This window comes from Platalea leucorodia, assembly GCF_965183815.1.
Source record: "Platalea leucorodia genome assembly, chromosome: 4".
NCBI lineage: Eukaryota > Metazoa > Chordata > Aves > Pelecaniformes > Threskiornithidae > Platalea > Platalea leucorodia.
In genome coordinates, this window is record NC_138826.1 from 16,841,137 (window position 1) to 16,863,016 (window position 21,880).

A 21,880-nucleotide genomic window follows, 5' to 3' on the forward strand; every position below is an offset into this window, starting at 1 on the left:
TGCGGGTCACGCGGGGGCAGCTGCTGGCCCTGGCTCCTGCAGTCTCTGAGCTGCTGGGTGCGTGGCTGCTGTACACACAGCCACCGAGGGCCGGGGGGACAGAGGACAGTTTTGGGGCTCCAGGTAGCAAAGCAGGTCTCAAGCGGTTCCCTGGTTCCCCGCTTGTTCTAGGCACCTTGGGGTGGTCCAGGCCAGCCCGGGGCTGGGTGGCTCCAGCCGAATAGCCTTGTGTGCACCTGAGCCTGCATCAGTAAGCAAAGGAGAGGGCAAGGGGCTGGTTGTCCCTATTCACTGCTCTGGGACATGCCTGTCCCCTCTGGCAGCTCCCCCAGGGCTGTATCACCAGCCACAGTGCAGATAGCACAGTGCAGCCCCCCATGCCCCCATGACCTGCATGCACAAGGAGCTGAAAAACCACAGCAAGAGTGCTCAAGACAAAGCCCGAGCCAGGGTTTATTTCTATGGGCACAGGCAGGGGCTGGGCAAGGCTCACCATGGCCACCCGGTGCCCAGGAGCCACACGGGCAAGGCTGGGCAGGGGGGGGGGGGGGGGGGCTGGGAGCAGCAATGTGTTCAAGGTGACAGTAGCAGCTGGGAGTGCTCAGGGGATGCTGCTGCCCTGCAGTGCCTGGGAAGCAAGTTGGGGATGGGCAGGGCTCTTTGTGGGGTCAACATGGCTCGCTGCAGCCACAGCCCTGCATAGGCGAAGTCGGTGTCACCACTGCCGTCACAGGCGCCTGAAGTCCTCGAGGGCCACCCGGGCGGCATTGCGTCCCGCTGCTCCCATCACTCCTCCTCCTGCAAGCCAGCAGAAATGGGGAGCAGCGGGCAGCTCCAGCCCCACGAGATGGGGCCCAGGGAGCTGCCCTACCTCCATGCCCATGCAAGGGCAGAGAGGGGAGTTGACACCCCCATGCTGCCCTTGCATCTCTTCCACACGCCTCTGCCCTCCTCCTGCAGCCCCCCCAGAGGGTCCCGGCTCCCAGCCCTACTCACCAGGGTGGGCTCCGCTTCCACACAGGTACAAGCTGGGAATTGGGGACCGATAGCCTGAGTAGGATGGTGCTGGCCGGGCAAAGTACAGCTGGTCCAGAGACATCCCTCCATGGAAGATGTTCTGCAAGCAGAGCTCCGTGTGAGCTGGCTGTGCCTGGCCCAGGGCTGTGTGCCCACCAGCACTGGCACCAGGGCGATGCTCAGAGCAGAGCCCACATGGTACCCACCCCGCCAGGCAGCCCGAAGATCCTTTCCAGGTCTGGTGGTGTCAGGATGTCCCTGCCGATGACGGATGCCTTGAACCCCGGGGCATAGGCTTCGATGCAGTCAAACACTAGAGGGGGATGAAGGGAGTGGCAGGCAGCTTGGGGTGACACGGTGGCTGGCCCCTGAGCAGCTCCAGGGTGGCTCTGCCCATGGGCAGGGATCAGCACTCCTGGTGTTACCCAGGTCCACGTATGCATTACATACCCATGTCCACTTATGCATTACATACCTGTGTCTGCATATGCATTTCTGGCCTGCTCATCCCAGGGCTGCCCGCCTGCCAGCACGGAGGGGGTGTACTGTGTGAAGAGGGACACGACGTGGCAGCCCTGTGGGGCCAGCCCTGGGTCCAGCACCGAGGGGATGCAGAGCTCGATCATGGGCCTGGGGGAGCAGGACACTAGCTGGGCAGGCAGAGGGGGACCCAGCCACCCCAAACCTCTTCCCCCAGCACCACCTGCCGTGGCTGTCCTGCCCCTTCCCCGGGGCACCGAGGTGTGCCAGTGCACGCTCCTACCTGCTGGAGGGGTGCCCGTGGGTGGCCTCAGTGAAGGCCTGGTGCAGGAGGTGGGTGCCCTCGCAGTTGAGATGGATGGAGCACTGGTGGTGGGGCAGGGGCCGGCCGTCACGGGTGTTGGGGGCAGCCAGGAAGCTCGGCAGCTGATTCACGGCCACTGGGCACAGAATTGGGGTGCAGCCTCTTACTGAGCCTGGCGCCAGCGGGGATGGTGGCAGAGGTGGCCCTGCCAGTACCTACCATTGATCTTGGTGACGGGGGAGCGCGTGTCGACCTGCCGGATCCGCTGGACAAAATCATTTGGCAGGTGCTCCTGGGGTGGGAGAGGCAGGGCAGAGCCCAGCAGTGAGGGGGGCAGCCCAGCCAGGGGACACCACCATGCCAAGCCCCTGCCAGCCCCATGCGCCCCATACCTGGGGGATGAGCTCCAGGAAGGTGATTTGGGGGGAGGCGTTGGACAGCACCAGTTTGCTCCTCACCTCAGTCCCGTCCTGCAGCACGACGCCCTGTGCCCACCCGTCCCTGCCCAGCAGCACATGGCACACCGCCTGGGCGGGCAGAAGGGACAGGACCTCGCCAAGAGCATCCCCACTACCTGCAGGCTGGCCAGGCAGCTCCCTGCGCCCGGACACCCCGTACCTTCTCAGTAAAGATGTGGGCTCCATGGGCAGCTGCTGCGCAGGTGATGGCTTGGGACAGGGCCCCCATCCCGCCAGCCACGTAGCCCCAGGCCCCCCGCCGTCCTTCTAGCTCACCCATCACATGGTGCAACAGCACGTACCTGTGGCAGCAGGACCCCTGGTTAGCTGCTGGCCGGGGGACAGGTCTGTCCCCTGCATGGGCATGGTGAGGTTGGTGCCATGGCCCCCATAGATGGGACCGTGCCAGCTCGTAGGATGCCAAATCAGTTACAGGGAGCACCCACCGACCAGGACTTGACCTGACCTGGGGACAGAGGTGTCCAAACAGCAAAGGGGCAGTGGGGACCACTCAGGAGAGCCATGGGTAGCCCCTTGCCCAGCCCCAACCCTGTAGCCACTCCGGCAAGGCTGAGTGGGCAGCGGGAGGGAGAAGCAGCAGGGCACGGGGTGCCAGGGCACAGCAAAGCCAAGGAGCTGCCAGAACAGAGGATGGCACGGGGGGACGGTGCAGCCATGAGCCCCGGGGGGAAGGGACCCTCACCCACTGCCGGGGGTGTGGGGGCTGGCCATGGCTCCGATCACCGCATCAGTAGCCAGAGTTGCCTTCAGGGGCTCCGACTCAAACCACTGATCCAGGATCTGGCCCAGGAGAAAAGGAGAGCGCCAGGCTTGGTGTGGGGGCCTGCCACAGCACCCTCGCAGGCAGGCAGGGAGGCGGCTGGTGGCTCTGCACTGCTGCTGCCGGCACTCACCTTGGAGATGGGGGCTGTGAGCACTTCGTAATAGCGGGGCAGCTGCCTCCCCAGCACCAGCCCTGGGGGTGCAGAGGCAGTGTGAGACCTGCACAGCTGTGCCAGGGCCATCTGCCTGCGCCCGGTTGGGTTGGGGACAGGCAGTGGGCAAGCCTGCTGGCCTGCCAGCCCAGCTGGAGCTCCTGAGGAGCCTGTGCCCTGGGAAGGAGCACCACTTACTCCAGGTGCAGGCAAACACTCGTTGCCATCGGGGTCCCCCGCCATCCCAACTATACCTGCCCGCAGCAGGGGCCGCAGGGTTTGCAGGGCCCGGAGCCGCTGGATCAGAGATCCCTGCCCCAGGGCAGCTGTATCCACTGGGGGGCCATCCAGCAGCGGGTCAAGGGCCGACACCAAGCCCTCCATGAATGCCTCGTACTCAGGGTAAGCCTGAAAGGGGACAGAGGGGGGGCAAAAGGGACTGTGCTATGGTGGGTGCAATGGATATCCTACCTAGGAGCATCCCTGCTACTCCGCTGGGCAGGGCAGCTCCTCGGGGGATTCGCCGTGCCAGGCACGTGCCCCCGCAGTACCTGCGCATCCTTCTGGGAGAACTGAGCAATCTGCTGCTGGGTCTGGGCCATGTCGTGCCCTAGCAGGAGGGAGCGAGGGGGGCTCTTGTCCTCCAGCAGTGGGGTGAAGGAGTAGGGGTCCCGCGGGAGCACCCTCAGACCATGCCGCTGCAAGACAGAGATGGCAGGACCCACCCTGCAGGGACAGCCTGGCAGCAGGCTCACCCTGCCAGCATCCTGGGACGTGCTGGCAGCCCAGAGAGGGATGGGTGTTGGTACCTGCAGCTCCAGCTCAGTGTAGATCTGCGGCCGCAGCAGGCTGAGCAGGTACGATGCCCGAGAGAACTTGAAGCCTGGAAGATGTGGGGCGTTGGGGGGGTGCCTGCACCGAGGGCTGGCCAGGGGCGGGGGGACACAGGACGCACAGAGGTACCTGGCACAATCTCCTCCGTGACGGCTGCACCGCCCAGCACGTGGCGTTTCTCCAGCACAGCCGTGCGCACCCCTGCCCGCTGCAGGTAGGCAGCCTGGGGGGAGTGTGGTGTCATGCTGCCCATCCCTCCAGGTGGGATATGTCCTTGTCACCCCGAGCACCCTCTTGCACATGGCCCCCCCCTCACCAGGGAGGGCTCCGCTCCCGACAGCCCTGTGAGAGCCCCCAGCCCCATGGGCTCTGCCACCAACACTCTCCCTTGCCCACGGCACCCTGGTCCCCCAGCGATGGAGGGGGCAGCACCCCGCTCTCGGTACTCACTGCCACCAGCCCGTTGTGCCCTGCAAGGAGAGAGGGAGATGAGCCGAGCCCGGTGGCAGGGCGGTCCCACAGCACAGGGCACCCTGCCATGCCTGAGATGCAGGGCTGCCACGACCACCCAAATAACAGGGTTCTGGACATGGGGATACAGGTGACAGGGAGCATCCTCCCCCGTGCCCATTGCCCTGGCCCTAAGGGTGCAGGGGAGGGGGACAGAAGTGGTCAAAGCAGATGCTTCAGCTGTGCTCTGCACAAGCAGCACATTGGGGTGCTGCAATGCGTGCCCAGCTGTGCAAGACCCCTGCACACTCCGTGGCACAAGGAGCATGCCAGGGGGCTGCAACATGCCCAGCACCACCGTGGTCCCCACCTGGCCACCCCCCCCCGCCTGCCCTGGGCGGAGGGCAGGTGGGTGCCCCCTCCGGCTCCCCGCAGCCCAGCACCGGCTCCCTCACCCCATATTACCTGCCCCGATCACCACCGCGTCGTACTCCTGCTGCAGCTGGTCTGCAGCCCCAGCATGGGCCAGCCGTGCTCCTGGCAGCCCCGGGAACAGATGCCAGCCCCACAGCCAGCAGGAAGAGCAGCCCGTGCCCAGCCTTGCCCGGAGCCCAGCTGCCATTGCCCCACAGTGCCTGGCCACAGCTGCCCTGTGCCCAGCGGCCTGGACTTTGCTTTTACAGAGGAGCTTTTCCCATGGCTTCCGGGCACGGGGAGGGGACAGAGGACGCCTTGGCGCAGGGCCGGACGCTGCGTCCCAGGGCTTGCCGGGAGGCTGGGCAGGACAGGGGCACATGCCAAGCGCTGCCCCCCCAGTGCTGCCTGCAGCAAGGCACTGACCCTGGCAGAGCTTTGCGAGGGACCTGCAGGGGGGCCAGAGACCAGCCCCAGTGCCGAGAAGGAGACAAGGCCGGACCCTGCCTGGTGTTCAGCAGGATGCCAGGTGCTCCCCAGCCTGTACCCCAGGAAGGAGCTGGACAGGCAGGCGGGGGCCTGAGAGCCCCCCCGGCCCCTGTTATGCTCCAGGGAGGACCCAGGGGCACATGGCTGGGGTGACGGGCCAACAAGCACTGTGAGACGGGGGAGCTTGCCCCCCGCGAGCAGGCAAGCCCCAAGCACAGCCCTGAGAGCAGCGGGAGAAGGGGCAGCTTGGGGGGGAGCTTGGCCCAGAACTCAGCGCTGTTGCTTGGCAGGGCAAATTCCTGCCCAGCAGGATAGGGCAAAGGCCCTGCTGCGGTCCGGTGCTCTCTGAACCGCTGTCCCCAGCCCTGGCAAGCAGCACAGAGCCACTACGACTGTTGGAGCCACTCGGGGCTGGCCCCATACCCAGCCATGCCCAGGGGTTTGCACGTGCACCGAGCCCAAGCATGGCTGGGAAACACATGAGCTGCCTTGGCTTTACCCCCTGTTCACAGGAGAGTTCAGCCCCGCGGCTGATGGGTGTCTGGGAGCCTGGGTGCAGTGAAGGGAGTGCAGGACGGGCTGCACCTCCCCAGAGCATGCCAAGCCCCCGAGGGTCCTGCACCCTGCATTTGAGGGCAAGGGGGAATGGCGACGCATCCTGGGCCATTCCTCCATGCAGATTTGGCTACACAGTTTTGTTCTCCAGCCAAAGCCTGGCGGTGATGCCAAGCCAATGCTATAAATCCTGCTTTGGAAACACACTTTTCAGCAAGAAGGTGATTTGCCAACAACCTCTCAGCCCCATTCTCTGCCTGTCCCTGGAAGCTGCTGGGTGCCAGGGAAGCTCGCAGAGAGTGGGGAGGCGGGCAGCGGGAGCCCCGGTCGGGTTGGAGGATGGGAAGGCTGCCCACAGCTGCCTGCAGGCATGGCTGATGGCACACAGACACCGAGAAAGCAGCCCAGGTGCCGGGAACATCCACGCACCCGCTTTAATCCCGGCCCCAAGGTGGCTGGAGGCAACTCAGAGCAGGGGGATGCGGGAGGGCTCCCAGAGGCGCCGGGCCAAGTCGCAGGCCTGCTGGACCACAAGCTCGGAGGGGATGATGCCCAGGTGCACGGTCAGCAGCTCGTAGCACTTCACCACCTCTGCCTGGTGGTTCTTGCTGTAGTAACGCAGCAGCTTCCTGGGAAGGACAAGACGGGGGGCTCAGCCGGTGCAGTGCAGCCTGGCACCCCCTTTCTAACCACCTTCCCCCTAGCAACTCCCTGGCAAGGACAGTGCCCATCCACCCGCAGGACCATGGCACCAGGCTGGGGAGATGGGCTGTTGCAACCCCAGTGATACCATGGCACTGGTACCACCCTACAGCAACATCCCGGTGAGGACAGCATCACTCATGGGGACCCCTGTGCCAGCACAGCCCTGGGCCCTGGTGCCAAACCGCAGGGCTGGGGACTGCTCACCTGTAGTAGTCTCCTGCCAGCATCCCGATGGGAGCAGAATCATCGGAGAGAACCGGCACCTCCATCACTTCCAGCTTGTAGCCCTGGGGAGAGATGACAGCAGAGGGCAGGAGCACGGAGGGGACCGCCAAGGAGCTGGAGCCAGGTGGCGCCTACAGCCCTAGAAGGTGCCGGGGGGAAAGGGGCTCAGCCCCTTCTTTGCCCCACGTACCAGCTCGTTCTCAAACCAGAGGAAGTAGGAGCAGCAGTAGTCGCCATCCTGCAGCATGAGTGTCGTGTAGCCCTTCTGCAGGTATCGCCGGGCCAATGCGATCAGGGACCAGACCTGGGGAACAAGGGGCACCTGAAGCCTGAGCAGAAAACCCTCCAACCATTGCCCCCTCCTGTGGTCTCATCCCACCCCCAGCCCCATGAGCAGTACCTTCCTCTTGATGAAGGCGGCCAGGGGGCCCTTGCCCAGCTCCGAGCTGGACTTCTCTGTCACGCTGAGCGATGGTGCCATCATCTGCCCGGCCGTGCGGTCCACATAGATGAAGTGCACCAGGCCAGGAAAGTCCTCCAGGTACGTAAGGTGGGTTAAGGGTGTCCAACAACTTCGGTGCCCTTCCAGGACAGCCCCTGAGCCCTGGGGAAACCGCCTTCGCCCACCACATTCCTCCCCTTGAGCCGGTGCTGGGGGGACAGCATCCCACTCCCACCTCTGCTACCCCCTGGGGACCCTTCCTCGCCAGGCTGGGCTCCCAGCCGCAGGGACGGGTATGACACCATAGTGATATTGCGCCTGCTTTTCACCAGCAGAAAGTCCCGCCAGTCCAGCAGCTTCTCCCTGCCAAGAAGAGGCATGGTAAGAGGCCAGGACGCCCAAAGCCCTGGCACAGCCGGGTGTGGGGCAATCCCCTGCCTCCCCTGGGGGATGCTGGCCGCCCCAATGGACTCACCTCATCAGCTTCTGGGCACGGTCCCGCAGCCCCTGGGACAGGCTGTGACCAGCGGAGGCCAGGAAGAGCTGGCGGTACACGGAGCAGAGCTGCCGCTTCACGTTGGCCACTGCCTGCAGCAGCCTGAGCCGGGAGACACGGATGGTGCAGTTTGGCCCCTGGGTCCCCAGCGCTGCAGGGACAGCCGCACCACCCCGTGGGCTGGGAAAGGTCCCCACCTGCCCCAGAGACTTTCCCTGGCCACCCTGTACTCACTCCAGGGAGCTCCCAGGCTCACTCCGGGAAAATATCTTGTTCTTGAAGTCCACCCAGGTGTTCTGCAACTAGAGAGAGACAGGGGTCAGCTTCAGGCTGCAGGGACAGCAGGACAGGGTCCTTGTGTCCCCACTCCCACCTGGATGTCCTGCCCACTCAGCTTCTTCACAAACTTGTCCATGCGCTGCCGCAGCTCGGCCAGGAATGGGTAGGAACGTGGGGCTCCTGCCTCAGGTCCCTCTTCCAGCTTCCTTTCCAGCACCAAGAAACCATCCAGCAGCTGGTACAAGGTGACGGCCACCTGGGTCGTGGGGCCCTGCCAGGGTGGGGAGAGGTGGGTCAGCCAGGACCCAGCCCACCGCTGCCTCCCTCACCTTAGAGGCAGCTCACCTTGGTCAGGAGGACAAGGGAGATGCCCGGCCAGAGCGGGAGGCAGTGCATGATGTGCGGCAGCAAGGGGCAGTAACCTTCCCGCAGGCTGGCGTCCAGGAAGATCCTTCTGGAGTTTGAAGCTTCAGGCACCAGAGGCCCCAAGGTCTGGAGCAAGTCCTCTGCCATCTGGGGAGAGAGGGGAGATGCTCAGCTCCCCATGGGGACGAGACAGCCCACACTGACCCAGGATGCTCTGAAGGGACACAGCAATGCCCTGAAAGCTGTGATCGGGCATGACCCAACCGAGGGAGCTGGAGGGACCATACAGCAAAAGATCAGCAGCGAGGGAAGTGCCCAGGGACCCCAAAAGAGCAGCAGATAGAGGGGAAGCCGCTTGCAAAGACACAGGTTGCAAACACCTTGCACCAAGGCCAGCGCTTGCTTGCAGAGCGCATGTGAGGCTCTGCGGCATGTGGCAGGGAAGTGACCCAGAAAGCCCAGAGGCAGCAGAGGGAGACACCAGACTGCTCTGAGGCAGCCCAGGGAGACCATAAGCAATGCCCCAGGGAGGATGGTCAGAGCCCTCACAGGGTTATGCTGGGGCACCCAGAGCCACAGCACCGCACAGCAAGGGACGAGTGATGACGAGCAGAGACCGCAAAGAACACCAGGACAGGCTGAAGAGGTGCGGAGCTGAGAGGGACTGCAAGACCCCTTGCTCACCTGGACATCTGCAGTGTCTGCCTCCCCGGTGCCCAGCATCTCAGCACCCTCCGACCAGCTCTCGCTGCCTGCAGGGAGCACGGCAGGTCGCCCTTCCCACCAGTCCCCCACGTAGACCCAGAGCCTCCGTGGGGCTGGGGGGCGCGGGGCAGGGCTGCTGCCCAGCCGGGCACTCACCCGTGCTGTGCCTGCCTGGCGAGGGCTCGGGCGTGTAGTAGACCTCAGGCGCAGAGAGATCATCTGTGTCCTGCCAGTGAGAACGGCTGGGTCAGAGATGAGAGCGATGCAGGCAGCCCAGCCAGCGTCCCACCCCACAGCTCCCGATCCCAGGGACTCACCTGGTCATCTGAGTCCTTCTCTGCAGCTCCATGGGAGCCAGGGCTGCTCACAGGGATGCTCTCGCTTCTTTTGGGTCCCTGTGGGAGCACCTCCCCTGCTGCAGGCTTCTGAAAAAAGGGAAAAAAATTAAGCCCTGGCTGCCAAGGCATCACCCCGAGGGGGCACCCCGACCCGATGCCCCCCACACCCTGCTCTGGAGCACCTGGGGGCCAAGCTCCTCCTCGACGCTCTGGCTAGGGTACAGGTCCTGCACCAGGAGGATGAGGATGAGCAGGTCAGCGGGGCGGATGGAGCTGGCGTTGCGGCTGCGGGCCAGAGAAGGGAAGGGTCAGCTGGGAGGCTGAGCGGCTGCCCCGGGGAGGGTGGTGGGGCCGGAGCTGGGCGTACCTGGAGTAGAAGGCCAGCAGCTTGGTGTGCACCAGGAGGAAAGCGTGGCCCACCTCGTCCCCCCCGCGCTCGGGGCTGGCGTTGATGTACTGCACCACCTGCCGCTCCAGGAACTCGATGCACTGCTCACACAGCTGCGGGTGGATCAGCCGCTCCACAGCCTGGAGGGCGGGCGGGGGGAAGGCTGCTGAGCCCCCCCAGACCCAGCCATGCAACCTCGGGGGCAGGTCTGAGCCTCCACTGCTCCAGGGAGCTGCCCTGAAGTCCCCGGCCCAGAGCCCTTCCCCACATCCCAGGACTCTGCGCAGTCTCAGACCCTTGGGACGCCCCAAAGGTGAGGGACGCCCCAGGGCACGGTACCTCCACCGCAAAGCTCTGGTCCTCCTCCCGCAGGCGGCTGTATGTCTCCAGCAGGCCCCGCAGCAGGCTCCAGACACGCTCCCGCTGCTCCGAATCGGCCGGCCGCAACCTGCAACGGCGGCAGAGCGTGAGCTGAGAGCCGGCTGTCACCTCCCCGGGGGGCTGGGCACCCCCAAACCCAGCTGCAGCCCGGCAGGCAGGGGATCCCGCTGCAAGGGGGGGGTCCCAACTTGGAGACACCCGCTCCCACCCCCCGGGGCAGCATGAAGGCACCGCTTGGCAGCTGCCCCGGCACCCCTGCGTGCCAGCCCGTGCCAGCCGGCTGTGCCCGCTCACTCCTTGCGGACGAGGTGGGAGTCGAGCGTGACGAGGCCACAGTGAGCCTCCACCAAGCGCCGCAGCACGAAGAGCGTCCGGCGCAGGTCATCCTCGCTCTCCGTCCCGTCGCCGTTCACCGCGATGTACAGGCAGTCCCCGAACTGCAACCGGCAGCGGGGTCAGGTGGGGGCCGGCCGGGGCTCCCCGGTCCCCGGTGCCGGTCCTACCATGTGCAGGACGTGGAGGTGCCGCCCGCGCTCGGTCGCGAAGCAGGTGTAGGTATCGGCGAGTTTCTCCAGCAGCGCCGTGCAGGAGATGATGAGGGGGGCGAAGAGGGTGTTGAGGCTGTCCTCCAGCGCCGGGCCCTGGGGCACAGGGCGCCGGGTCAGCGCCCACGCACGATCGCGCACCACGCATCCCCCCTACCCGCACCCGCGCCGCCCCGTCCCGCCCCACCTGCCCGGCGTGGGGTGGTCGCAGCCGGCGGAGGAAGGCGGCATCGGCCCAGTAGAAGAGCAGCTCGGCCGCGGTGCTGGCGATCAGGACGCACCGCATGGCCCGACCCGGCCCGGCCCGACTCGACCCACGGCAGCAGCAGCGGCGGCGGCGGCGGCGGCGGGGGGGGACCGGGACCGCGCGGCTCCGCCCGCCCCGCGCCGCTTCCTGCTCCGCCGCGCGTGACCGCCGCGCCCACGCGCGCAGCGCCCCCGGTGGCCCGGCGCGGCCCTGCACCGCCGCGCGCTGCCCGCGCCCTGCCCGCACCCTGCCTGCACCGGGGCTGCCCGCTCCCGCCCCGCCGGCCCCGCTCCCGCCCCGCCGGCCCCGCTCCCGGCCCCGGCCCCGCTCCCGGCCCCGGCCCCGGCGGACAGAAGACGCCGGCGCGATTGACAGCCCAACTTTATTACAGCTCCGGTAGCGCCTCGGCGCGTCCCGGCTGCTCCCGCCCGCGACACCGCCCCTCTCCCGGGCAGGACACACTCGCGGCCCGGCCGCCGCCGCTCCCCGCCCGGGGGGGGTGGACCAGGGCTGCCCGCCGGCCCCGCCGCTCCGCTCCGCTCCGGGCCGTATAATTTAATTATCGCCGTTTCCAGCCGCGGATCCCGAGCCCCGCCCGCCCGGGGCGGACCCCGGCGCCCCGTCTCCCGGCCCGCCCCGCCCCGCCCGGCCCGGCCCTGCCCGCAGCATCCCCGCGCCGGTCCCGGCCGGGCTGGCGGCAGCAGAGGGAGCTGCTTCCATGCGCTTGCTGCACCGGCAGCGCTGCCCGCGCCCCCGCCGCCCGGGAGGGTGCGTAGGAAAGGGGGACCCGGCTACGGGAGGGGTCACCCTGAGGGGCAGCGGGACTGGGGGGGCCGGGGAGGGTGCCCGCCCCGGGATCGACCAGGGCTCAGCATCCCAGCCCTCCCCAGCAGACGGTGGGCACCGGACCCCCGGGTGCTCCTTGCAGCTTGTAGGCCCTGCAAATTTGCCGTCGCACCGCTCCGGTGGGATGGTGGCCCGGGCCAAGCAGAGCTCGGCGGTCGCAGGGCGGGAGAGGGTTCCAAGCCGGAGGGCGTCCAGGGTGCGAGGACGAGGGCACGGCGCGGTGCCTGCCCGATGTGGCCCTGCTGCGAGGCTGTGCGGGCTGCCGAGGAGGCAGCGTGTCCTGGGGAGTGCGCGGGGGCAGGAGCGGGGCCGGTGGGTCCGTTCTGGGCCGCGGGCTATCGGTACCGGCAGGCCAGCGCGTTCACGTTCTTCACCACGTAGAAGCTCATGGTCAGCGGGGGGATGACCAGGGTGCGGCCGGCCCGCAGCGGACGAGGCTTTAGCTCGGGGAGGGTCCCATCGTCCACCATGGCCAGCGGCTGCCCGTTGAGCTGGACCGACCTGCAGGACCAGGAGAGCGTCAGGGCGGTGGCATCGAGGACAGGGCGGCAGTGGCAGCCCCAGCCGCCAGCACCGCACTTACTTGGAGTGGAGCCCGTCCTTGCCGTAGGGCTGCAGCAGGTACTGGTGGACGATCTTATCCCGCAGCGTCCCTGCCAGCTTGATTTTCTTCCGGGAGCGATGCAGGTTGATGATGTAAAGCGTGATGGACCCCCGGACATAGTTGTGGCTGCAAAGGGGAGAGCGGGAGCTGAGGGGCGCCTTGGCACATGCCCCGGCAGCATCACCTCCAAGAAGGGGTTTGGGGGACTCTGCAAGATACGGCTGCATGCAGCCATCCAGGGGGGGCATCACCATCCCAGCTGCCCCTCCACAGGGAGATGCCACCTTCCTATCACACAGCCCTGCTCTGCAATGACACCTTCCCAGTCTCCCCCTCCCCTCCTCAGCCAGGGGTGGCACGTCTCGAGGGGGTGCCATGCCGGTGTCCAGAGCGGGGGTGGCGGTCCCGGGGCAGCCCCCCCAGGGCCTCGCAAGGAGGAGGCTGAGAACGGAGGGGAGCTCTGTGCGCGAGTGGCGTCTGCCCCTGCCGCCCCAGGCACCTAACTGACAGGTCCAGACATTGATCCTCTGTCCCTGCCTAATCAGGCAGCCCCAGACAAAGGCTATAAAGCACTTTGCACCTGTCAGTTACTGGACAAGGTTTCCTACCGAGCTGGAGGCATGTTGAAAGCATCTGGACTGTGTAAAGAAACAGCCTCTCCTCCTCCACAATAGCAACTTGTGTCTGTGGAGGAGGCTGCCCCCGCCCTGGCTCGCTGGGGTGCTTTCAAAGACCTTATCAGCGAAACAATAACCAGGACGGGCTCCCTGGCAGCGGGTAACCCGACCGATGAGGGGCCCCCCCGTGTGAAATCCACTCCCTTGATCTCTGCTGCCGGGGCTGCCGCCGGCCACTGCACCGGCCCAGGCCAGCCCCGTTCCCAGGCACGGGCTTGCCGTGACTTTCATCGGAGGCATCGCCATTCCCGCATGCTCCCTCCACTGCCACAGCAGCCAGAGCAGCACCCAGGTGTGTCCCCTGGGAAGCCAACCTGCCTTGATGGAGCCAAACCCTGGGCTCCTGCCCCAGCATGTCCTCGGTGGTCCCCATCTCCTGGGGGTCCCACTTATCCCTCCCTGCAGCCCCCAGCCTTCCTCGCTCAGCTTACTTGTGGTAGCTGGTGCAGTGGGCGTAAATGCGGAGCTTGTCACGAATGACTCTGCCGGGCCGGGGTTTCCTCTGGAGACCGGCCACATGGATCGCCAGGACTTTGGGACCGATGAGGCGCTTGTAGAGCAGGGACAGCCAGTAGTCCTGGGGGGCAGAGGGGACAGTCAGCAGCACAGTGGTCCCCCACCTCACAGCGGGAGTGGGCAGGAGAGGCTGGCTTCCCTGCTTACAGCCTAGCAAAATTTTGGCTGTTGGGTGAAAATGTTGCGTGCCAGATGTCTGCCTCGGGGTGAGCTTTTTTTGTGCAGTCCAAGCCAAAATGGCAGCGCTGTTTCCAGGAAAGAGACTGAGGGAAAAATACATTGCTCTGCCTGTGCTGAGAAACACCAATACCCTCTAAAGGAGCTTGGCTTTTGGCTGGGCTGCTGAGCATGGGGAGCAGCACGGATGTGCTTGCACGTTCCCATGGACCTGCACGTAGCCATGCCACGGACCTGTGCACCAGTTCCAGCTGAGGCATGCAGGACAGTGATGTCCCTGGAGCAGGCAGGTCGCCCTCCACCCTGCTCCGTACACGGGGCTGGACTGCACCAGAGCTCTCCTGTGCTCTCCGTCTCCGTTTGTGGCACGCTGGCATTGCTGCCTGCTGAGGGTGCACCACTCCCCGGAGGTATTTCTCCCATTTTAAAGCCTCCTGTGGAGTTAAGCACCCATGAACATAGCATGGGGAAGCCAAGCACTCAAGAAGTAGGAAACATTCAGCCCCTGCACACATGCGTTAATGATGCAGCCTTTAATTACGTCACCACATACTACTTTTTCCCGCAGGGTATGGCCTCGCTCAGCACACAGGATGGGCCCCAAGCCCCCGGGAGGGAGGCGAGGCTGTGCGGTGACGGAGGCTGCTGCCGGCAGGGCCCCCCCTCATCCGCTGCAGAAGCTGGGAGGTGTGCGGTAAATGAAGCAGGGTTGTGGGAAGGGAAAGGGCAGTCTCAGGCGCTTGCCTGCCGTTCTGCAGGACGGGGCTCTGGCCCCACCACTGCTCCAGGCACCCTGAGTGATGCCGGGGAGATGGAGCCTCTCGCGCTGCTTCTCTGGGTGCTGCCTGTGGGTGCACTGGGCACTGCCTGGGTGCTAGGGCACCCTTGCACAAATGAGCACTCTGGACAAACACCCTCTGTGCAACCCAGACTGGCTGCCCCAGGGGGACCGTGTGCCCCAGGGCAATTGGAATGATCCCCCCAGCCTGTTCGCAGTGTCAGACACCCAGCAGCGATGGTCACGCTCGCACTAGGGACTGCTCTGCCTGGCAGCATCTGACCCACACAGTGAAGAGGACCTGCTGCTGATGTGGAAAGGAGCACTGGTCAAGCACACTGCCTGGGGAGGCACGAGGAAAGCCCTGCGTGGTCAGGACAGTGCCAGGAATGGGTCTGCCACCCCAGAGGGGCATGGAAGGGAGGAATGGGGTCCTCAGGACCCCAGGCTAGAGGGCAGGATGGGCAGGTGGAAGCGCAGATCCCTCACACAGGTATCCATCCTGTGGGTGGGAAGACCTCACACAGCCCCCGATTAACATGCATTTTGGATGAAGAGGCCAGCAGATGAAACACAGAGCAATGCTGCAGCAGCAACTGGCATGAGGCAAATATCCACCAGCCAGACCGGACTGCCAGTCCCCAGCCTCTCTCCAGCCCAGCTCAGCAGAAGCTGACCAGTTCCAGCAGTGCTGGGCTGGCCTGGCAAAGGGAGATCCAAACCCACTTCCACTTTCTGGGTAAGCTTTCGCCACGGTGCTGGAGGAAAAGCCACCTCCTGCTCTCTTCTCGCTGCTCCCAGCCAAAACCACAGGGCTTCGTGCCACACCAGCCTGGTAACTGCTTCCCCTGCAAACCCCAGGCCCCAGAGGAGACACGAGGGTGAAAAGAGAGGCTTGTGCACCTCGAGGAGGCTCAGCCCATGAGGCCGAAGCTCCCAGGGAGGATGAGCTGCAGTTGCTCAATAGGGCAGACGCTGCTGTCCCTGTGGTGCGTGCCACCGTTCCCGTCCCCACTGGCTGGCGGTGCTGCCCCACACCCTGGGGACGTCCCTGCCCGCACTGTGCTGCAGGGGCTGTGCCAGCCTTCCCCTGCTGCAGGAAGCTGTGCCAGCCCACCCGGCTTGGGCTCACAGCAGGCGGGAGACGCAGTGCCCGGCACACTGCCGGCTCCCTGGCAAGCCACGCTGATTAGCAGGCGTCATTAGATGAGTAATTACTTGAGTTTATGGCGAGGCCAAAGGTGAGCACAGATTGCAGTGTTTAGCCCCACAGTTGTGAGTTAAAAATGAATGAGTTCAGTGCTCCAAGCTACCTGTCAGCTCAGGCTCTTACGTCTTTCTAGCAGCCCCCTTGGTGTTTCTTGCCACCTCTCCGTATTTCCACTGATGAGATGCTGCTTTTGCCCACAAGTTGTGGGAGTGATAGAGGTCAGAGACTTCATGGCTGCCCTCGAAATTTCCATATGGGTCTCAAGAGCTGTTTTGCAGGGGTCTTGTGATGGCCTTGTCGTGATGGGGAGCTGGCACCGGCAGCTCCAGCCTTTGGCTGAGCACTCACCCCTCCGGGCAGGGTGGTCCCTGGGGGTTTGCTGCTTTGACACCAGGTTCCCTCCACTCTTGAGGCATAGCAGCAGCAAGGCTTGCAATGTGGGAGCTGCCCAGCCCTGCAACCTGCCCCAGGTGCTGCCAAATCTCTTGTCTTGGCATACACTCTTCCCAAGGGTGTCCTGACAAACCCTGCTCCCCTGCAGAGCCGGGGAAGCTGAGCCCCGGGCTGCCACCGTGAGGGCTCACAAGCAGAGCTGTGCCGTTCAGTACCAGCGAGGGTGCAGCATCTCTCGGGCTGGGCACAAGGAAAGATGCTTGTCTCTCTGGGAAGCATTGGCCACATTTTGTGAGCTTCTGATCCAGCTAAGGGTACACAGCTTTTCTGAGAAAAACCATGCAGATGCCACAAGATGGGTAAGGCAGTCAGCAGTGATGCAGGGTGAGCTGTTCTGCAAAGCATGAGATGACCATGGCTGAGCGTAAAGTATTTTGGTGCAGGCAATGCCCCCAGGGCAGCGTGGGGGCTGACCTGTCCCTCCAGTATCTGCAGGAAGCAAGGGGAGAGCAGTGATTTTACCTTGCCTTGCTGGCAAGGCTAGCTCCAAAGTCTCGGTTTTTGAGAAGGATGTGGAAATACCAAAGAGAGTTCAAAGGAGGGCCAGAAAAACGACCCAGGGCTGGAAAAGGAGTCGTCAGCACCGGTCTTGAGGCACTTGAGGTCTTCAGCTTACTACAGAGAAGCACTGAAGACAGCTGCAGCTTTTCGCGTCATCGTAAGCCCACTTGCGGTGGGGGCCAAATCATGTTACTTGCAATAAATTACCAGGAGCTGGTGACACCGAGCATTTGGATGACGAATTACACACACACCTTGCATGACAGGATCAAACCGCCGGGTGCAGGCACTTCCCTCAGCTGGCCTGGTGCTCTGGGGCTCCTCCTACCACGGGCATGAGTGAACCCCCAGTTAAAATCACACTGGGGCTGCTCGGCACCTGCAGCTACTGGCTCCTGTTCAAATGGTGACCAGCTTGACAAGCAGTTGCTCTTGAAACCCAGCTTGGCTGCAACCGGGGTGGTTGTTCCATTTTTTCCACTGATCAGTGACCTCTCCCCAGACCCCTGGCAGTGGCTGGCACCCCTTTCCATATGGCAAACCCTGTGCAAGCATGGCCCCAGGCTGACAGCGCCCATATGACCCTTGTAAAGATGAGTGCCCGCCTTGCAGCACGGTGCTGGGCATCCCATCGGAGGCAGCCCCGGCGACTCCCAGGGAGATGCATGGCTCTGACCAGTGCAACCGCAGAAAGGATTTGGCTTTTGGAGTCACGGAGGGCTCCCGTTGTGAGGGCTGAGCCAGCAATACAGCTGTAGTGGTAGAGGAGGAATAACAGACAGGAATCTGGTCCGTTATTAGTCCCCTGGGAATTGAGGGAACTTTCTTGCTTTAATTACTTTGCAAACCCATTAAGCAGTGCTGCCACTGCAGCCCTTGGTGCTGCAAGCGACGAGCACCTGAAGGCAGAGCTGTCCTGCACCTCAGGAGGTCTCCTGGCCAGGACCCCTGATTTATGGGCAGGAAGGGCGCTTGTGAGCTGATGTGCAGAGCTCAGGCCAGCCACATCTGAGCACCATGGGGCCAGCAAAGACCCACGAGCTTTCCACTAGACGGGGAAAGCCCAGAGGGTCCCACTTGATCTCTTTGCACATTTTAATTCATTGCAGGAGCTTTCAGAGACTTCAGCTTTTGGAAACAAGACTGATTAGGCAGACTTTCAGACAGACCTATTAACCAGACCTTCCCGTCTCCAAAGCCATTAGGAAGGGTGCAGGAGCATATCCCCATGCTCTCTCCTAGAGACAGCAAAGCAGCTTTACAGCCCACTTGAGTTTGTTCAAATCCATGTTTACCACATGTGAGAAGACGTTGCCATAACCAGAAAAGGAGTAACAGAGCCGTAGCCCTTCAGTCTCCTGGGGGCTGTAACCAGCAAAGGCAGATGAACTTCAAATGAGCAGGGTGCTGACCCCACGGTGCAGAGCCTCCTCTGGCTGGGGCTGCTGGGGTATGGCTCTGTGTCCCCGTGTCACCAGCAGCATCAGCTGGCTGCTGCCCGCCCTCCTCCTCTTCCTCTTGCTTCTTCCCTCTTCTGAAGCTGCCCAAGCTCTTCCTCTGTCCCTCAGGCACACTCGAGTTTCAACAGCCTGTTATAGATTGCTCCATTCCTGCACCTTAATCTGCGTTTTTCCACAGTCCAAGCAACCCGTATGGAGATAAAGGCTGGCTGGTCTGCCTTCCCGTACACCACAGGACAGAGAGCTTCACTCTTTTATCCCTCTGTTGAGCCTGATGGCTTGTTTTTGGCAAAAACGTCTTCCAGAAAAGTAGTGATTGTGGTTGTGAGGGCTTGGAGGGATGGAGAAGCCGCCACTTCCCGGGGAGTCTGTTCCAGCGGTTAAACATCCGTGCTGTTAACAATCCCACTTCTTATTTTCAGCTTGAGTTTGCCTGGCTTCAGCTTCCAATCAGTGGTTCTTGTTCTTTCTTTTTCCACTAGATTAAAGAGATCCTCAGCATCCAAAGCTTTCTCCCTGCGGAGGTCTGTACATCCTGTTCAAGCCACGGCTGGTCATTCCTTCAGCAAGGCTGGACTGATGCCGCTTTTAACATTATCCCTGAGTTTTATGTGCTTCTTGGACTGTGGGAGTTTGAGGCTTTCTCACCCAAATCCCATGCAAGGTCCTGTGACAAGCAGAGCAGGGCAGAGCTTCTTCCCAAAGGGAAAATTTGCTGAAGTCAAAATGATGAGCTCCGGGAGCAGGCGCTGATGCTCTCCTCATGAGCTCGCATGCACCCATCCTTAGGGACATGAGCTGTTTGCCATTTTGTATGTGCACCCTCTTTGCGTGGGGGTCCTGAAGAGCTGACGACTTGGTCAGTGGTCTCCTACAACATTTGCTGCCGTACTGGGGGAATTTGCGGGTGTGCCCTGAGCACCATGGGGGACACTCCAGAGAGGGTCTATGAATGGGGAAAAATGCTCCTCCTACCCCAAAATGAGGGGGTTTCAGGTGGACCAGGCTGCCAGGAGCCAGCGGCACTGGCAGGGGAGGGCAGACCCTTGCTTTGATCCAGACACCTGCACCTGTGAAAGGATGGGCCAATGCTGCCCAGTTCCTTTCTTGCTTAGTCTTGGTCCCTGCAGGTGCCCACCCACCAGCCCCCTGAAGCTGCTGACGTCTCTCCCCAGGCGTCCGTGGCTTTCACTGTGCTGATCCTCTTCCTTCCTGCTCTAACGGCTGCCAACGCCTCATCTCACACTGCTCTTTCCTGCATCGCCTTCCGCCTTCACATCCTCCCAGCAGCTTTCTCTGCTGGCAAGCAGTCTACGGCTGAAGCATGACATGAGGGGCTGCCAGCCCCGTACCCCAGTGCCTTTTGGCTAAGGAGGGAGAGGAGAGGAGGCAGGCAGGGCGAGGGAGGGCAATGGGACATTAGCCGGCGCAGGAGCAGCTCTGTAGAGCAGAACAGTTGCTGCTGTGGCTGTGTTGAGCACCCTGTGTGCTTACGGGGGCTTATGGCAGGCTGGCTCTTGGTTAGGGAGAGGAAACCAGGTCACATTTTGCAATGGCTCTGCAATGAGTCCCAAAGCGCAGCACGTGGGGACAGCCAGGAGAGTCGCTCCTGATCCCAAATAACCTGCTAACGTTTGTGCACCCATGGGCTCGGAGAGCAGCATTCGCATCCACTGGTGCCAGCAGCACCGCAAGCTCTGTGTTTGGGCTGAGCATCAGCCCCACAGCCCAGGGTCTCCCCGAGCTGTGCCAGCAGCACACCCCGCCAAGCCTCTGATTAGCATCACGTCTTCCCAGCCTTCAAGCCACTGCACCCTTTGCTCAGCCCCTCTCCCTTGTCTCTGCCTCTTCTACTCTTTTTCTCCATCCTGGAGAAAGGCCAAACACTGACATTAAGGCAAAATTCCTGCTGTGGGAGCGTCAGCCACAGGAATCGCTGCTGGGCACTGGTGGCACCGAGGGGACAGCCTGCCCAGGCACTGGGAAAGTGGTGTGTGGGAAGTGGCCCCTGCCTACCGCTGCCCTTCACAAGCTGGCCCCCAGCCAGCGGCCTCCACCTTCCCGGGGAGCCGAGCAGAAGGAGGAACAGCCAAACCTCTCTTTTGTCATCACCTCTCCCTAACAGGGTCCAGGCGATGGAGGCCGCAGGAAGGGAGCGGAGCTGCCGGATCAGAGGGCTTGGAAACCAAATGCAACTTCTTTGCTGTTTTGTGTTCTTCTGTTGCTTTTCACCATAATATTACTTCCCTCTGCTCTGCCGGCGAGCACCAACCCACCCTGGGAAGGGTCTTGCTGTCCCACCTCCTCCACAGCCCCAGGATGGCTCCGTCACCAAGGTGGGCAGGTCTGTCACTAGTACGGTGCCTCTGGGAGACGTGGACAGTGGCTGCGTCCATCCTTCCAAGTACCAACTGCTGCTGCTGGCCCCAGCGGGAGCATGTCTCTGCCCCAGTCTCTGGTGCAGGAGGAACAGCCTGGCTCCGGGTCTGCACGTGTCCTGCAGCTCCGGCTGGTGGGTGCTAGAGCTGCTAGCCTCAGCACGGCTTTGATGTGTTTGAGACTCCAGGCATACGCACTTCAGAGATGTTTTTTATGGTGCACTAAGAGGGAAAGGCCCCTTAACTCGCTGTGACAGCAAGCAGAGTTTAGGCACTTTAAATCTGTCTCCTTGTTTGCAGATAAAATGAGCCTCAGAGCAGACTTAGAGCTGCTGGAAGGCTGAATGCAGTGAGGGTGCAGAGAGCAGAGGATGCCACAGTCCTCGAGACCTGGTATGATCATGGTTGAAAGGACAAGGTAGCGGAGGGGATGCCCTGCTCAGACCTGCTTCAGGTGCTCGTGCTGAGGCTGGCTGGGGGATTTCTGCAGGGCACCATTTCCACTCTGACATTCAGCAGGCTGTTCTCCGGCTTGACATCTCCTGGGAGAGCCTTTCCCCCATGCACACCTGAACTGACCAGGATTTCATCCCTCCTTCCCGCGGCCAGAGCGAACGCTCCATCCTCGCCTCTCCCACCCCTTCTCCGTCTGCAGGCGTCGCTCGCGCCAGAGCCAGTGCTCCAGCGTGCGGGGCAGATGGGGGTGCCAGACGCCTGCGTGGCAGATTTATGGTCGTCAGGAACAGTTTCCATGTGTGTGCGAGCTCCATTGGACCCACTCCCTCTCCCCACTCTTTGTTGCTCCCAGGCTTGGGACGATGCCTCTGCCTGCGCAGTGCATGGCACGCTGCAGCCCGACCTGGCCGCCCTTTCCCCGACGGCGACCCCAAAACCGAGGGTCCCTGCCGGGGGGAACAGCAGCCGCAGTCCTGCCCCTGGCAGCTCGGCTGGCTGTGTGTGCGCAGTGCAGTGACTCAGTGCTGGGCGTGCAGATGGGCCGGCGCAGCAGCAGGGCTGAATTCCCCCGGCCCTGCAGCCAGCTGGCCGGGCTCGGCGGTGGGAGCGCGAGCGCTTGCGGAAAAAGGCTCTCTATACACTTCCCCCCTATGGATGCCGGGTTTCCTCTTCACCTCTGGACACTGCCCAGCCCAGCAGCCGGGCAGCCCCTGGGCGAGTGGACAGCAGGGTGGGCACGGGCGCAGGTGGGCGAGGACCCGGCCCCCGCAG

General features: G+C 63.3%; 3 protein-coding genes across 3 annotated transcripts in view; all 3 read right to left on the reverse strand.

The window, feature by feature from the left end:
• Positions 1-727: 727 nt before the first annotated feature.
• Positions 728-5,100, reverse strand: PYROXD2 (pyridine nucleotide-disulphide oxidoreductase domain 2; the record flags this gene model as incomplete). The annotated part of the gene is made up of 16 exons (XM_082308740.1): positions 728-798; positions 997-1,117; positions 1,224-1,330; positions 1,493-1,647; positions 1,781-1,937; positions 2,021-2,093; positions 2,194-2,328; positions 2,420-2,561; positions 2,963-3,060; positions 3,174-3,235; positions 3,449-3,602; positions 3,746-3,892; positions 4,004-4,077; positions 4,158-4,251; positions 4,479-4,498; positions 4,944-5,100. 16 exons carry the CDS (start codon positions 5,098-5,100, stop codon positions 728-730), a joined length of 1,767 nt encoding a protein of 588 aa, XP_082164866.1.
• A 1,233-nt stretch (positions 5,101-6,333) lies between these two features.
• HPS1 (HPS1 biogenesis of lysosomal organelles complex 3 subunit 1) lies at positions 6,334-11,138 on the reverse strand. Its single transcript, XM_082308514.1, has 18 exons — positions 10,994-11,138; positions 10,765-10,902; positions 10,556-10,698; positions 10,220-10,328; positions 9,860-10,020; positions 9,675-9,777; positions 9,472-9,579; positions 9,311-9,380; positions 9,134-9,201; positions 8,429-8,596; positions 8,178-8,354; positions 8,039-8,106; positions 7,784-7,906; positions 7,611-7,671; positions 7,267-7,416; positions 7,057-7,170; positions 6,846-6,928; positions 6,334-6,565 (listed from the first exon to the last, which is right to left on the reverse strand). The coding sequence occupies exons 1-18, from the start codon at positions 11,090-11,092 to the stop codon at positions 6,403-6,405; spliced, it is 2,106 nt and encodes a 701-aa protein (XP_082164640.1). The 5' UTR covers positions 11,093-11,138; the 3' UTR covers positions 6,334-6,402.
• An 896-nt stretch (positions 11,139-12,034) lies between these two features.
• Positions 12,035-21,880, reverse strand: part of HPSE2 (heparanase 2 (inactive)) — a gene marked incomplete at its 5' end in the record, with an annotated part of 113,159 nt that continues 103,313 nt past the window's right edge. The window contains 3 exons of the mRNA XM_082308873.1: positions 12,035-12,400; positions 12,483-12,629; positions 13,612-13,757. Coding sequence (XP_082164999.1) covers positions 12,235-12,400; positions 12,483-12,629; positions 13,612-13,757 — 459 coding nt within the window. The 3' untranslated portion in view covers positions 12,035-12,234. The remainder of the gene's footprint in view (positions 12,401-12,482; positions 12,630-13,611; positions 13,758-21,880) is intronic.